This window comes from Neolamprologus multifasciatus, chromosome 1 (genome assembly GCF_963576455.1).
Source record: "Neolamprologus multifasciatus chromosome 1, fNeoMul1.2, whole genome shotgun sequence".
NCBI classification, from domain to species: Eukaryota; Metazoa; Chordata; class Actinopteri; order Cichliformes; family Cichlidae; genus Neolamprologus; species Neolamprologus multifasciatus.
This window is the reverse complement of record NC_140439.1, coordinates 38,101,184-38,117,920: the sequence shown is the minus strand read 5'-3', so window position 1 is coordinate 38,117,920 and position 16,737 is coordinate 38,101,184. Positions and strand designations below refer to the sequence as shown.

The 16,737-nt window shown below is 42.9% G+C and overlaps 1 protein-coding gene across 1 annotated transcript; it reads left to right on the top strand.

Annotated features, from left to right (window-relative positions):
* The first annotated feature begins 1,789 nt into the window (after positions 1–1,789).
* Positions 1,790–11,290, top strand: LOC146526252 (uncharacterized). The gene is given in 7 exon segments (XM_085161427.1): positions 1,790–2,561; positions 4,290–4,502; positions 4,615–4,675; positions 6,160–6,220; positions 6,590–6,670; positions 9,079–9,153; positions 9,247–11,290. Coding segments are annotated over 7 exon segments (882 nt in total). The 5' UTR covers positions 1,790–2,439; the 3' UTR covers positions 9,516–11,290.
* Positions 11,291–16,737: the final 5,447 nt, after the last annotated feature.

Below are 16,737 nucleotides of genomic sequence, written 5' to 3'. Positions count from 1 at the left end.
ACGATAACAAAATAACGCTGAAAACCAATAAAAACCCTGAAAACTATACATTTCACACCTGAGCCTCAACTCTCGCGGCCCGGTACCAAACGACTCACGGACCGGTCCGAGACCGCTGCCATAAATGACTTCCCTAACCCTGCTGGTTTGGAAGTCCAACAGTTCATCTAAACAAAAGGCACTTAGTCTAAAACAGATATAGACACGTTTATCCGACCATAAAACAATAAGAGAAGGTATGCCCTCTCCCACGCTCCCAGGATGTGGGTGTGAATGCCAGAACACTCTGGAACAGTGTTGCCAACTTAGCGACTTTGTTGCTATATTTAGCGAGTTTTCAGATCCCCTTAGCGACTTTTTTTCTAAAAAGCGACTTTTTCTGGTGTTATTGGAGACTTATTTATGACGACTTTTTGACGTGAAAGCGGGTATCGCTTTTACTGTCAACAAGCAGCGGTGCTGCCGTGGGCGCCTCACCCGTGCCAAAGCGCTCACGGGTGGAGGATAGTCCTCCCCCAGCTGCTATCAGGGCAGGAGACGTTCACACCTGTGCGTCCAAACTGCAAATGAATCGCGCATGAGCGAAGCCGCTGCTCCCGCACTGACTGTAACGCAGTCAGTTCTTCTTTTACTCTTATGCTGTTTTGTGGATCACAAGGTTTAAAACTACTTATAAACACACACACAGTAACTCACCAGAGTGCCAATCTCAGGTCACTTTTGCCGGTCCAGGCCCGGGTAAAGGAGCAGGGTTGGAATTGTGACATTAAAAAAAACAATAATTGTTAAAAGAAATTTAATTTGTAGTTCTAAATAAACTCTAACTGCATTTAGGACGTTTTTTACTCACTTTATGTCTCTTCCACGATGTTATTTCTCTCTCCAACAGCGTAGGTTTCAATTACATTAGCATGACCAATTATGCAAATTAGGTGATGACATCATTTAGCGACTTTTAGGACAACCAATAGTGATTTTCCTTACTGAGGAGTTGGCAACACTGCTCTGGAATGCGCACAAAGCCTTTGCAGACTATTAAGGATCACACATCCTATCACTACACAATCGATTATGCACCTCTAAGCATATATGGTTAAATATTTCTAAGCATAAATGACAATAAACAATACAAATCTAACAGACGGTTTCTGTAGTACCTCTAAAATTTACAGCCTGTCAATTTGTATGAACAATCATTGAACAACCTACAACCAACTTGTAGGTTGTTTTTAATATATCTGTTATTAAAAACCAACCTACCAACACCCCATATTTTACTAAAGCTGATTCTCCCTTTATCTATCATAATGAAATTTTAGCTGACATTTTACAGTAACTACAGGGTTTCTATGGACACGTATGACAACATCCAGACAGGAAGCTGAATGCAGACTGCGATAGACAAAAAATAATGTGAATATTCACTTTATGTGTCCTTTAACAGCAAGGCTGCTGTTATCTGCCTCTCACAGTCCTCAAAGGGCCTCACTCTGCCAGTCAAGCAGAAAGTGTCAGTTGCACAGTTCGGGTGGAGCTGCTCTTGGTGCTCAAGTTTCAGTTTGATCTCAGCTTTATGGAGCTTATCAGTCGCAGCTGCCTGTGGTTAGAAAGACGCCATAAAATGTAAAACACACCCCCCGTTCAGCTATCAGGAGAGAATATCATTCTCGGTTTGAACACTAAAATTATGAAACAAAGCCACTTCTGAAAACATTTGTGGCTGTGTTGTTGACAGCACAGTAAACAGTGATTATAACAGATGTGTGAGGAACCACACGGACAGGTGAGGAACATCCTGTTCACGTATACTTGTACCGTAGAGCAGGTCAAAGTTCATCAGTAAATCAGCAGTGAAACAGCAAATATGCAGAGGGTGTTAAAAATAAAAAAGCAGAGATATGAATCAATTAAAGCAGAAAAAGAGGCAGCAAGTGAGCTGCTAGCCTGTAGCTCTGTAAAAATAGAGGTTTCAAACAGGTTGATTTGTTTTACCTTCCAATCGAATCTGCTATGAACAGCAAATCTTTAACAAGACAGTTTGTTCCAGTTTTAGTTACTCACAGTGATCTCTGATGGGTCTAAAATGTGTTAGAGCCTCATTATTAATGTGGACTAATGTTTTTGACATAAATGCCTAAATTAATATACACGCAGTAGGTTTAGTGCCCATTAAACTATGATAATGCTGAAGCCTCTGCTGGATATTAGAGGAACTGCAGTCTTTCTGCACATTTCTGAATAATTACATTAGCATTAATAATCACACATTTTTAGATTTAAGCAAAGACTGCAACATTTTGAATATGTGCACTTGCAGCCTTTGTGCTAAGCTAAGCTAAGCTAAGCAGGTCTCAGTTCCTGTGGGGGAATCCGGAGTCCTGTGCAGTGTTTGTGTGTCTTTAAGCAGCTCTCACAGCAGAGTGTTTGTTCAGTCTGTCAATGAGTAAACGTGCAGCAGGAACAAACCCTCACAGCACCACTGAACCTGAACACACAGCTGTCTGCACACAGGTACGTCCACACCGCTTCTTAAACTTGAGCGCTCGTATATTAAGAAAGTAAACTGAACTGTTGGAACACTCAGAGCTGCGCTCGTACTGCAGTTATTTCACTGACATGAATGTCGATGAGAAAGTTGTTTTAATTCACAGACATACAGTCATAATGTCAGTTGTAAAGGAAATTAATGTGCAAACACTAATTATCCTAATATTAATGTGTCGAGAGATATAAAGTAACTATTTTACCAAGTTTATCTGAGGTTCTGTTATCTGTTACTTTTCTGAGCTTCTTATGTGACAGCAGCAGCATCAGTGTGTTCTTGATTTTCACGTTTGACGTGAAAAATATTCTCATTGTAGCACTTTTAAGACCAGGAAACAGGTTAAAAGACAGACTGGCATTGTTTGGTGTTCACACCAGAAAACCAGAGACAGATGATGAGGCCCCCAGCTGCAGACCCCACCCTGTTCGATGAGGAACAGGCTGAAACAAAAGGCTGTAATTTGGGGTTTGAGGCCAACTGTTGTGGCTTCGTTGTCTTTTATCAATACAATGTTGCTGTTTTGCACTTTGTCAGAACTATTTAGGGTCTGTTTATGGACTCTTAATGTCTCTTTTACTTGTTTTTCGCCTCTTCATGGCTTTTTATTCTTTTTTGACCTGTTTGGTATTTTTCTGGGACCTCGCCGTACTCGTGCATACAAAGATGGAGCGGGTGGAGCGACAGCACCACCTCCTCGTACAGAACAGAGGAGGCTTCGCTGGAAGGCAAAGGGGCTTGCAAATGTGCAGAAACTGTGGCCCGGCAGGATAAAGCAGCTTAAATTGCTCACCCATCAGGATGTGGACAAGGGTGTTGCCTGAGCCATCAGGTGATGTGGGCTGACCTTGAGATCAGGTGACCTGCTGGGACTGCGGCTCGCCTTTGTGGACGCTATAAGCTCGCTTTCTTCGCAAAAACAAAAAGAAAATAAACAGAAAGGCAGTCGTCTCCTTCATACGTGGAACTCCGTCTCCAAACAACTGAGACAAGAGAAGAAATCTTAAAAAGAGCAGCCCCGCCCAAACCTTTCACCGCAGCTCTGATCATCATCGCACATGGTGATGATGCTTCCTGTTTTCATTCATTTGTTCTAATCTCTTCATGGTTCGCCTGCTCTGCGGCCTTACTTCACTTTAAGTTCAGTCTCAAGTTTGATGGACTACGATGTGTCTGCGTATTTGAGTCGCAGCTCTGGAGACAGGCATTGGAGACAACAGGAAGTTCCCCCTGCGCAGAATAAAAAACAGCCCCACCTGTTGGAACATTTAACTGATGTTTTGTCACTGCAACATTTAACAGTGATAATCAGTGAGGTGGATACGTGTTAGCTTGGCTGTTTGCGCCTCGTTTCCAATGTTACAGTGAAATAACTGCGCTAAATGCAGTTTTTTCTAATCTGAACATGGCGTTCTCGCGCTGCGACTTCACTGCTTGTGTAACAGGAGTCGGTCAGGATGATTCAACCGCAGCTCGAGTCGCCGCTGAGCTGAGAGACGGACCGGCCTTAAAGCACACACAGCGTCACATTAACGATATCAGTAAATATGAGCTGATATTTGCTCAGTTATGTTTGAAGAGCGCATTTAAAGCATTCCTTTGATATGAAAACAGATCAGGTGGAATTTATGTGGAAGTCTGCGAGAAGAAGGAAGAATAAAGTGTCTGACCTTTGACCTCTGCTGATTGTTAGACCTGTTAATGATCAGAGAAACTGAGGATAATTTACATCTGATGCTAATTAAAGTTCTTTACAAAACACTAAAATGCAAAGTGAGTTTCTTGGAGGTCATAAAGTCTCCTGGTCGTCCTCACTCATCTGCGTTTTCCTCTCAGGGATCATGGCAACCGGACCAGACGCCATCGAGCTGTGGCTCCTGCCATCAGGAGTGGTTAGCTTCTTCATCCTCCTCCTCATCCTCTCCATCTTCCTCACGGGTCTCTGCAGCGACTGCGGCAGGTCAGCAGACTTTCTACATCACAGGATGATGAAATGAATGAAAATGAAAAGTTTAACTTTCGTGATTATCAGAGTCGACGCTGACCTGACGCTGTTGTTTGTTGTTTCTCAGACATTCGTTTGAGCTTCAGGATCTGGAGGTGAACAGAACCCCGTCAACGCTCATCAGCGTGGTAAGAGACAAGTTTAACGACCTAAAACCTCTGATGGGACGGGGCGTGGCTTAACTTGTAGTCTAAGGAGCTTGAGAAAGAAAAGCGTCTGGACTTCTTTAAGTTGCTTGAAGACGTTTCGCCTCTCATCCGAGAAGCTTCTTCAGTTCTAAGGTCAAGTGGTGGAGAGTCCCAGGCTGCGTCCACACTGGCCTGGATAGATTTGAAAACGGCGTTTTTGTCTGAAAACGCTCCACGTCCACACCAGCGTTTTCAGTCGTTTTCACAGAGTTGTGCGTCGACATTGAAACAGCCAAAAACGCTTACGTTCCAGTCCTGCGCATGCGTGAAACGCAAGAAGATTCGACCTTCCTCATTTCTTTCTGCCGCTTATTTACTTTCCGGCTCATTGAAACGTCGCAGCAAAATGTCGAGGAAAAGCAGCGAGTTTTTAAAATGGACTCACAATGAGGTGGAGTTGTTGCTGCGAGTAACACAAAAGTACAAAGTTGCAAAAGCGAGTGAGAATTCAAGAATTTGAAGAAAAGCTCTCTGGAGGATGTGCAGACTGATATTAATCTTTAACAGGGCTGTCAAACAAAACAACTGCTGCATAATGATGTCCTCCGCTATCTTAGTTTCATTGGTCACATGACTGCATCATATGACTAACATGCGTCATCGTTTTAGAAAGTCTCTGTTTTCGCCGCCCACACTGCGACGCAAGCACCGTTTTGAAATGTGTGCGTTTTCGAGAGCGTTCTGAAAACGCCGTCTCGGTGTGGACGGGAGGCCGAAACTAAAATGCATTAGTGTGGACGTAGCCCCAGATTTAAGCCCTGTGGGAGTGTCCACCCCAAGAGGGACAATGGACCCCCTAATGGTCCTCTACCCAATCACACGAGCCAAGGTGTGAAACTGGGTGTGGGTCACAATCAGCCAGAGTTTCAGGTGAGCTCATTGTGAAACCTGGCCCCACCCTATCATGTGATTTCCTGAGGTCAGATGGCCCAGGATGTGAGTGGGCGTTAAGGCGTCTGGGAAGGATCTCAACACTGGATTATAGATTGCAGACAGTTGGTGTCGTAAGCCCCGCCCTCTTTTCAAAGATGGCCGTTCACAGTGGACATAGATGCTTCTTTCACTCCTCTTTCAAACCATCTGTCTTCTCTGTCCAAAATGTGAACATTGGCATCCTCAAACGGTTGATCTTTGACCTTTGGATACAGATGGACAGCCGAGTCTTGTCCCTGGAGGTGGGTCTTCCAGGTAGAGGATCATCAGGGGGTCCTTTGTCCCTCTTGGGGGGGGGACACTCCCACAGGGCTTAAATCTGGGACTCTCCACCATTTGACCTTAGAACTGAAGAAGCTTCTCGGATGAAGGTGAAACGTCTTCAAGTAACTTAAAGAAGTCCAGACGCTTTTCTTTCCAAGCTCCTTAGACTGCGATGACCTGGATGACTGAGAACCTTCACATAGTTAACCTGTCGTGTTGACTGACAGGTGAAGCTGGAGGAAGTGAGAGAAAACCCAACGATCAACGAGATCCAGAACGACGAGAAACGTGAGCAGACTTTTCAGCTGTACTAAATGAAGTTTTAATGAAGTCGTTTCATCACATTTTCAGGTTCGTGCGACGGAGTTTACTTCAGTTTTATATGAGCAGCACCAAACTGCACGTGGAATGAAGTCAGGGTGGAGGAAGAGCTCACAGCACCTCCAGAAAATAAAAGTCTTTGCAGGAAAATGTGTTTTACGCGTGAGTGCACAGAGGTAGACGAGTAATGGCTCTGAACCTGACGATCGGAGGGGAAATGAATACCTCCTGTGCTGGAAACGACGACCACCACGGAAAATAAGTCAGAATTTACTGCGCTAACAGCTACTGACCGTCAGCGAGAGCCGATTCAGCTCCACAAAGATATCACATCAGTCCTCCCTCAAGCTCATCCTTATGAAAAACCCTGTTAGAGTCCCTGGAGGAGCCACCTGGGGGCGCCACAGACTGAGCAAGGTCCCTCCGTCCCATCAAACACCAGGCAGACAGCAGACTTTAACTAAAGACATTTAAATTATACGATTCATGAGGTCAAATGAATGATGAGGCTGGGAAGACTGTTTTAATAGTTTCAGAAAAAAACATGAATGATAACATAACTTTATTCTTCCAAAGGAAAAATAAAGAATCACAAAAAAGAAGCTTTGACCTCGAGCTGAAGGATCTTTTAAATTTATTCTGCATTTAAAGAAGAGGCGCGTTTCATCTGTAGTCTAGTTTTTCGTGCGCAGAAGCAGGAAGGACGAGACGCTCCGTGATTATCAGTGGAGCTGATCTAACGTGAGGTCTGCAGAAATCATTTCATCAGTGTCCAAATTTAGGAGGAAACAGGAAGTATGATGTTGCACTGATCCCTTGGTGGCGTGGCAAATTTCAGTGTGTCGCCATGAAGCACCAAGCTGCTGTAGATCAAATTGTCCAATCAGGGTTGAGCAGCAGCCAGCTGCAGACCCTAATCCCCTAAATCCCTGACCCTAATTCGCTGGAGGTTTCTTCCTGTTAAAAGGGAGTTTTTCCTTCCCACAGTCACCAAGTGTTTGCTTAAAGGGGCTCATCTGATAGTTGTAATATTGTTGGGTCTTTACAATATAAAACACTTTGAGGCACTTTGTGTTGTTGAATTTAATCAATGTGCTTTTTTTTTTAAAAAAAATGATGTCCTCACTTCTCGCTGTCTCCGGCTCCCGATGTCCCGACTCTAAAGTCCCGACAGCTCCATCGTACCTGAAACTATAATCTAATAATAGATGAAAAACTTACGTAAGATATATGAGCCAGTTCTCACTCCCGAGGCGTAACATGCCGACGTTTTGTCACGTCCCGCGGCGTTCCTGAGGAACGCGAAAGGAGACCTTCGGTGTTCTTATGGTACGCGGTGGGTTATGGCCGAAATCCAGTGCAATGAAGCTCCCGCGGTAATAGACGTTCCAGCCCTGTATTCCAGCCCTAAACCTAACCTTATCCCTAGCCCGAACCATAACCTTTTTCCTGAGGTTAACCAGGACTTTAATGATGTTAAATAGCGTGTTTCTAAGTGATTTGAAGAAAAAGAGCGAACATGTGTAGATTGAGTCCATACGGTTCTCATATTTCCTCATTTTTCCGAGGTCGTCATTTAGGAACGTGGTGGGTAGCCGAAAACGTAATATGTTGACGATTTGTCATCTAGCGTAAAATGTTATGGTTTGGGAGTGAGAACGTGTTGGATACATTCATTCCAAAGTATCACGTAGCATTGCAACACTAAACAAGGCAAAACAGGTATTCGACAAACATGACTTCATATTCTCTACTGTTCACTGGTTTCATCATACTTAAGCTATTGTGCAGAGGTTTGGGGCAACAACTATAAAACCACATTACATTCACTTTTTACTCTTCAAAAAATGCAATTCGAATCATCCACAATGCACATTACAAACTCACTATTTTTGCAGTCTGAAATATTGAAAATTGACGATCTAGTGAAATTCCAAACAGCACAAATTCTATTCAAAGCAAAAAATAAAGAACTGCCAGGAAATATTCAGAGTACGTTTGTTTTGAAAGAAGGAAGTTATAATTTAAGGGGTTTTTGTAACTTAAAAACAATGAAGGTACTACAAGAAGAGGCTTTTGTGTTTCTGTTCATGGAGTGAAACTGTGGAACAGTCTGAATATGGAATTAAAGCAACGTCCAAACACAAAACTGTTCAAAAAGAGTTATAAAAATATGATCTTCTCAAACTATAAAGAAAAGGAAAATATTTAAATTAAGTGAATGTCTCTATTTAAAAAACAAACAAACAAAAAATCATGATGTGATATTATAGGATATAGTATATCAGAAATCTGTTCACTATTTTTATTACAAATGATATCAGTAAGGAAGCAACTAAATATTAACTGATAATTTATGGCAAAGGGGCGGGATCAATAAGTGTTTACTTCTTCCCTTTCAACATGTAAATGAATCAGAACATTTTTGTTTTTGTATGTAATTTGTACAGTATTTTTTTTCTTTCTTATTTTCTTTTCTAAATGTACTTGTATATTGTTCACATGTTGAAATAAATTACCAATCAATCAATAAATCAATCAAACTAAAGAATAAAACAGATGACGTGAGTAAATATAAGTAAATAAGAAATATTCCACATGTAAACAAACGAGGCTCATTAACAGGTTCAGTGAGAATATTTAATGGAGTTTTCATGTAGAACAAAACGCTTTTAGTTTGTTCTCACGCTCGATTTTCTGGCTTCAGGCTGAATCGCTTTCATGAACTCGTGATATTATTTTTTAATGAGAACACTTAAAAATTAAGAAACTTGAAGAAACTCAGATTGCTGAATGTCCCACGATGCCTGTGTTTGTGTGTTCAGAGTCACGTCCTGAAGAGGAAGTCTCAGTGCAGTTCACTCCCTGGAGGAGCCACCTGGGGGCGCCACAGAGCCAAGGTTTTATTCTCTGAATGAGAACAAAGAAACCACAGAAACAGAACTTTTATTGATCTGATCATTAGTTCCTAACTGTCGTCTGTCTGTTCACAGATCAAAACGCTGAGCACATCTACCACGCCATCGGAGGACACGGCACCATATCATCACCAGCAATGCCGGCCAATCACAAGCCAGCCAGAGCGCATGACGCCGCTCTGGAGGATTTTAGCAACTACAACAGGGATTCAGTTTATGCTCAAGTCAGCAAGAAGCTGAGCTCCAGTGCTTCACCTCCACCTGTCCACACACCTGCGGAGATACAGGAGGAGGAGGAGCCTTCACCTCCGCTGCCCGAGAGGACGGCAGAGATGGAGGGATGATGGATGAAGAGACAGAACGAAGGACGCCAGGTCCTCCCGCACGCATCAACGCCAAAACCTGAAAACTACATCTACCAATCAGAGTGCTGGAACCCTAACACTCCTGACATCACAGCGTCAACATCTCAGCTTCAGCGTCTTGATGTGAGGTTGAATTTCTAATGCCACTGAGGCTTTGAATGAAAAAGAGACACGTGTCACGCGTGGAGTGACATCAGCGACTGAATCTGAACAAGTTCAGAGACAAAAACACGGAGGACGATTCAGGAACAGCAACGATGGAGGGAAGTTTCTCTTTATTGTAGTTCAGCAGAGTTTTCAAGCATTTTTTAAAATCAGATTTGAGCCGATGCACGTTTTTCAGAATCACAAATACTTTATTAATCCCGAAGGAAATGTCCTGATTTTTATGTCCCAATGAGCCTTAAAATTAAACACAATTTAGATAACTGGCCAACAAAGTGCCAGAGGCTGTTTCAGAGTAGATGCTAAGTGGCGAGACTTGTTTCTAGAAGGACTTTGGGGCAGATTCCACTACAAATATATATTTATGTATTTATGACAGTGTGACGGCCTGCAAGCAAACACGTCTACGTGAGAGGAAAGATGATGAAGGACGCAAACCTTAAATAAAGTTATAGAAAACTATTTTTGAAAGTCTTATGAATGAATTGTTGTTGAGTTGTTTTCAACTATAAGGTGAAACCTTTACCTACACTGGGGTCGCCCCGTTACCATGTTGCCCTTTTTGAGACAGAATTGATCATTTCTATAAGAAATCGTGACATTATCAGAGATGGGCAGTAACGCGTTACTTGTAATGCGTTACTGTAATCTGATTACTTTTTCATGTAACGAGTAAAGTAAGGGATTACTATTGCAAAAACGATAATTAGATTACTGTTACTTTCCCGTAGGAACGCTGCGTTACTGCGTTACTAAAACCGTGATTTTTTTGCGTCTCATGACAGTGACGTAAGCGAGTGCGACGTTCGTGACAACAGCTGTGTGCAGATCAACAGTGGATCATATATCGAGTGCAGAGAGAGTATGAGCGTGCAGCGTTTAAAGCGTGGAAGTACTGACCTTACTTTGAGTTTGATTCCATAAAAAGTGACAAAAACATTAGTGTCCGTTGTGCGTGGGAAGAAAACTTCTTTTTACAGCGAAAAAACCCCTAAACTTCCAAACAAGCACCGAGTAGCTACGACGTAATGGGAAACTCACAGAGAAACTCGCGGATTCTTCCACTGACCGCTGCACACCTGCACCAGGGTAACCCTCCGCCTACCCCACTCCTGCTTTACAGGTGAAAATAGAGCAACAGGACCGCTAGTCTTTGACTTTATTTATTTTCTGCTGTGTTTTACTTGCATCTATTTGAAAGACTGAGTGTAAACACAAAAAATATTATATTTTATGTGCTGGAATGTGCAGAAAATAGATTTAAATGTTAAACTAATTTCTTCCAGTCAGAGAATGTTGCAGATAATTAAATTTTTGCTTGATGCATAAAATTAAAAGATTAAAACTAATAAAACAAGTTTTAAAAAGAGACTTTTCCATTTGATTACATTTTGTATGATGATTATGCAGAAAAAGTAGAATTAGGCTGAAAGATCTATCACTTTATCACCTATTCAGGTTGTAAATCGTGTTTTTAAAAAGTAACTAAGTAACTAAGTAATTAATTACTTTTGAAAATAAGTAATCAGTAAAGTAATGGGATTACTTTTTTGGGGAAGTAATCAGTAATTAGTTACTGATTACTTTTTTCAAGTAACTTGACCAACACTGGACATTATCAGCAAAATGCATCGACGGGCAGTGTGAGAGCATCGCCCGGACACAGATACCTGCTAATTAGTCCCAAAGATTTCACCCAAACCGGAGCTCCGCCTTCTTGGACGGTCTGTTATTACAGTAGACATATAATTGGTCACATGATGTCATTACAAATGCCCCAAAAGGCTCCAACAGCACAAACATGGTCCAGAGGTCCAGTTTAGGGTGAGGTGAAGCCTGGCTAGCAGCTACAGCCACCTGTGTCACCATCCACCTATCAGTCAAAGAGGCCACGCCCCTAATAATGCAAACTAAGCATTAATAAACTTTAAACAGCTGTGATGAGGCAAACCTGTAATTTGTGGGTGTGGCCGTCCAAGTCCACTGACAGGAAGTGTTCTCAGAGAGAGCCCGTCCTCCTCCAACCAGGCCAAACCTTCATGGCGTCTTCCTTTGCGCCACCACTCCCACTGAGCAGCGTTTGAGTGATCTTGCTGGAGTCTAACAGCTCTCAATTGTCTCAGTGAGGGAATAAACTACAGCATGGCGGTGGGTCACATGACTTGCTGTTTGAGACACAGGAAAGGAACCAGAGTAGATCCGTTTACTCGTCACATTTTGCTGCTTTCGTTTATTAAATCTTCCCTCAAAGCCGACATGTTTATGTCGGATTTCACTGCCTCGTGTCCAACATCGTGACATCGCTGTGAAACACTGAAGCACCGTGTGCTGTTTGTATATTACTGTTATCAAACCGTGGCCCCTTCCTCGGGGTGACAGGAGGTGATTTCTTCTTTTCGTGACCTTTATCATCTGACTGTAAGTGAAGTTACAACATTTAGAAAGTCACGCTGAGTCACAGTGAAACCAGGAGAGGATGCAGGGGCGTCCAAATGACAGCTGAGTCTTTGTTTGGACACGTCTGCGCTTCTGAGACGCTTCTGCTCTGTGAGGACGATCTGTCCGGTCCTCGTAAAGACACATTCAGGTCTGAGACTCTTCAAAGGTCCACACAAACACAGACACAAAGCTTCTGTGGAAGAACGGGGAACTTTTTCAGGAGGTTTTAAATGAAAGAGGAAGTGGGGACACTTTTGTAAGGAGGGAGGGAATTTCTGAAGCTTTGGGACATTTTTGTAAGGTGGAGATGCCCTGCAGAGCTTTTGTAGGACTTGTCTGACAGAGTTGCACAGATGTCCCACAGTTAACACAGATGACACATCACCCTCAGCTTAAGCTGACGACTCCATGGCAAAGCCTGTAGCTGTGTGATGTGAGACGGCTGCGCCTCAGTCAGGGACAGAAGAGGTTTGAGGTCCAGATCCAGGTTCAGGGATCTGTGTGTGTGTGTGTGTGTGTGTGTGTGTGTGTGTGTGTGTGTGTGTGTGTGTGTGTGTGTGTGTGAGATCCTGTCATCATGTGAGTCAGAGTTAATCAGAAGAGTTCAGCTGATGACTAAAACCAGCTAAACTATCAGCAGGCACGTTTACCACGTCCATCGGCTGCCAGTGGACGTATCCGTGGAAACGAGGAGTCTTCCTCACACACAGACGTTGGTTTTGCAACCACAGAGGTGAAGAAAAGAAACGCACCTCCTGACTGACATCATGTTACGCACAGCAGTTACGAATGAGCTGATTTTGGGGTGGGGTTCGGCTATGACTATTTTCTGGAGAACAGAGTCCTCCTGTTTTCTGTCTTCGCTGAGTTTAACATGTCACAGCGGCGGACGCTGTTTACATCATACATGCTTCTCTTTGGTAACATTATTAGGAAACACATTTTTTTCATTGCTATGCAGATAATAACCTGTCATATTTAGGGATGGTTATCGTTTAGGTTTTATCCGATACCGGTGCCAAACCGGTACTTTTGAAATGGTGCCGGTGCTTAAAGAATGGAGAACACAAACTTTGTCCAAAAACCTCTCATGTTCAGCTGTTTTTTGTAAAAAAATAACAATGTTAGCCTTTTCTGCAGCTATGGGGCATATATGGTATCACTCTTGGCTGGAAGCAGCTTAATCAATGGAAAAAACACCAACTTTGTCCAAAACCCTCTCATGTTTAACTGTTTTCCACTTTTTCTTTGGTCATTTTAGCCTTTTTGTCCAGGGTGAAGGGAGTATCTGCCATCAAACAAGAAGACAGCTGCATGTAGCTATGATGATGTTTGCTAGTTCACCTTACATGCATTAATGTAATAACGTGGTTAGCCTACTCAACGTAAATTATACACGAACAACATTAAGCTACTCACGCAGAGAAGAACGGCTGCTGCTGCATCATCATCATCATCATTTCTGCTACACTGGCAGGGCTAGGGGCCAGGACTCTCCTCTACGGGTTTTTGGGGGATGTTGCTAACTCCGGGTCCGATAACAGGCACCACACCCGCAGTAGATGTGCTCGGTGTGAGGTCTCGCAGCAAGCTATCAAATACGGTGCATTTCTCAGCTTTTAAAAAAACGCTATGCGTCGCCAGGTGTTTCATCAGATTTGAGGTGTTACCTCCTTTGACAGCATCACAGTATCACCTTAAAGCACTTGTTGCAGCTGCTGAGTTTGCATCTTTTGCTGTGAAGTACAGCCAGACTTTGACCGCTTCGCCTTGGGCATTTTTAATCTGTAGCTCTGCTCTAAAAGAACGTACGTACCTGGACCCACCTACTATCCTCGGAAACGTAAAATAATTGGCTAGAATCTAAAGTGTATCACAGCTCAGGAAAATAAAGCACCGAAATGTGCGCTGCTTTTTGGTCTGGTTACTACAGTTTATGATAGAACCGGATACCGGTACCCATCCCTAGTCACATTGGACTATTTTTATAGCACCAACTCACCTCGAGGCGCTTTATATAAGAAGGTAAAGTTAGTTAAATCACAAACACACGATATTGTGAGAAGTATTCACTCACCCATCCAAACCATTGAATTCAGGTGTTCCAGTCACTTCCGTGGCCACAGGTGTATAAATCAAGCACCTCAGCATGCACACAGCTTCTACAAACCGTGACAGTTTGCCACCTGTGAAACAAGTCCAAATATTTCCTCACCACTAAACCTTTCACGTTCAGCTGTGAGTGGGATTATAACAAAGTGGAAGCGAGAGTAACAATAACCCCGCCATGAAGTGCTAGGCCACGTAAAATCCCGGTGTGGGGTCAGCGGATGCTGAGGAGCATACTACACAGAGGTCGCAGACTTTCTGCATCCAAACTTCACGTGGCCTTCAGATTAGCTCAAGAACAGCGCGTAGAGACCTTCATGGGATGGGTTTCCATGGCGACCAGCTTACATCACCAAGCACATTGTAAATGTGGGATGCAGTGGTGTAAACATGCCACCACTGGACTCTAGCGCAGCGGAAATCTGTGACCAATCACGCTTCTCCATCTGGTCGTGGACGTGTATGAATCTGGCGGTTACCAGGACAACGGTACTTGTCTATCCTCATTGTGCCGAGTGTTTCGGTTGAGTGGGGTTATGGGTTGTTTCTCAGGAGTTAGCTCCAGAGAAAGGAACTCCTCATTCAGAATTTATGGTCGGACAGTTTCACGTTCCCAACTCTGTGAGAACAGTTTGGAGATGACTCCTTCCTGTTCCAACACAATTGCACACAAGGTAGGTTCAAAAAAACATGGATGAGCCAGTTTGGTGTAGAAGAACTTGACCGGCCTGCACAGAGTCTTGACCTCAAACCGACAGAACACCTTTTCATCCCACTTTGGGATAATTGGAGATTGTCAGGCCTTCTCGTCCAACATCAGTGTGACCTCACAAATGTGCTCCTGTAAGAACGATTCCCATAAACGCTCCTAAACCCTGGAAAAGCCTTCCAGTTATAGCTGCAGGGTGGGCTGACATTAAATGATGGATATTAAACTATGGATTAAGAATGGGAGTTACAAGTTATTATACATGTGAATGCAGATGTCCAAAAACTTATTGCAATACAGTTTATGTTTTAAAACGTAAAGGCTGGATGAACCTAATATTCTTCCTCTGAGTTCAGACAAACTGATGTGATTATATTTGACCTGTAAACCTTAGAAACAGGATTTCTGATCACACTGACTCGGACAGCATTAAATAAACTCGACATTTTAAAATCTTTCTATTCACATACAAAGCCTTGAATAATTCGAACCATCGTATCATCGCAGCAGAGCACAATCTTTGCTCTCGCTCTCTCATAGTTTCAGTTTTCTTCTCCTCGCTCTTCACTTTCTCCAGTAGGGCTGAAAATCCTCACTGATTTCTAGAATCGATTCGATTCAGATTCAGATTCGATTTGATTTGAATCGGGGAAATTTTGCCTCAGACAGTCAGAAATATTATAATTCAGGTCATGCATCAGTACATTTCCATATTGTTATATTTATAAGAAGAAAACTGACACTTGCGAGACTTTATCAAAGGTGTGAGCATCACAGCAGAGGCCTTTGAGTCAAAGTAGCTGAAGATAAAACAGAAAAACATGAAGGTGATTTTCCTGGCCTGGGTTTTATAAAAATATTCTGCAGTAGATCAAAAGCGAAAGAAAACCATTAATCAACACATGAACATCACCTGATCCTACTGACGTGAAGCAGAGCAAAGTTACTGAGGTTTTATTAGAGACACAGCATTTCGCAATTTTGCATAATTTTAAAAAGTTTAAATTTGTTCAGAAGCCTGTTGAACAGCAGAAATGAGGCTTTCTTGTTGGAAGTAAGTAAAAGGAAAAAAACAGCGGTCGACAGCCTGTAAACAATGGCAGACTTGTGCGTAACAAGCAAGCGAATAACGCAGAAAACAGATTTTTAGACAGGAAACTGTTCTTGAAGTACAGAGAGAGAGAGCTGTGCATGAAGTGTAATTTTATCGTGGTGGAAGCAAAACAGCAAAAGTCAGAGTGAATTCATGATGATATTTTTGTGAAGCGTAGTTTGGATCTTTTTTTGCTGCTGGTTCGGTCAATATTGTTTGGAGATCAAACTAACAGCTTCAGAATCAGCGCATAAAGGGCGTAAACACAAAGCTCGACCCGCCGAAACATCAGAATCAGCGAGCTGTCGGCTTTCAGCCCCGACCGTGTCCGTGCCGTCGGGTGAGAAAGGCGACATCTCACTGATTCTGATGCGTCGGCGGGTCGAGCTTTGTGTTTACGTCTTTGTGCAGAATCCGTGTTCCTGCTCTCAGTTACTGTTTTAGCTGTTTGGTGGTTGTTGAAATGTTGTGAGGTTTAACCTGAGATTCTGGCATTTCGGGCAAAATAAATTTATATTAAAAAATCGATTCAGGATTTTAATGAACAGATATCACGTTATCCAAGCCAGAATCGATTTTAATCGATAAATCGATAATCAAAACCCACCCGAATCTCCAGCCTGTCACAGCAGATCGCCGCCCCTCCCTTCACCTCGTTCTGTTGGGGGTTTCTTCCTGTTAAAAGG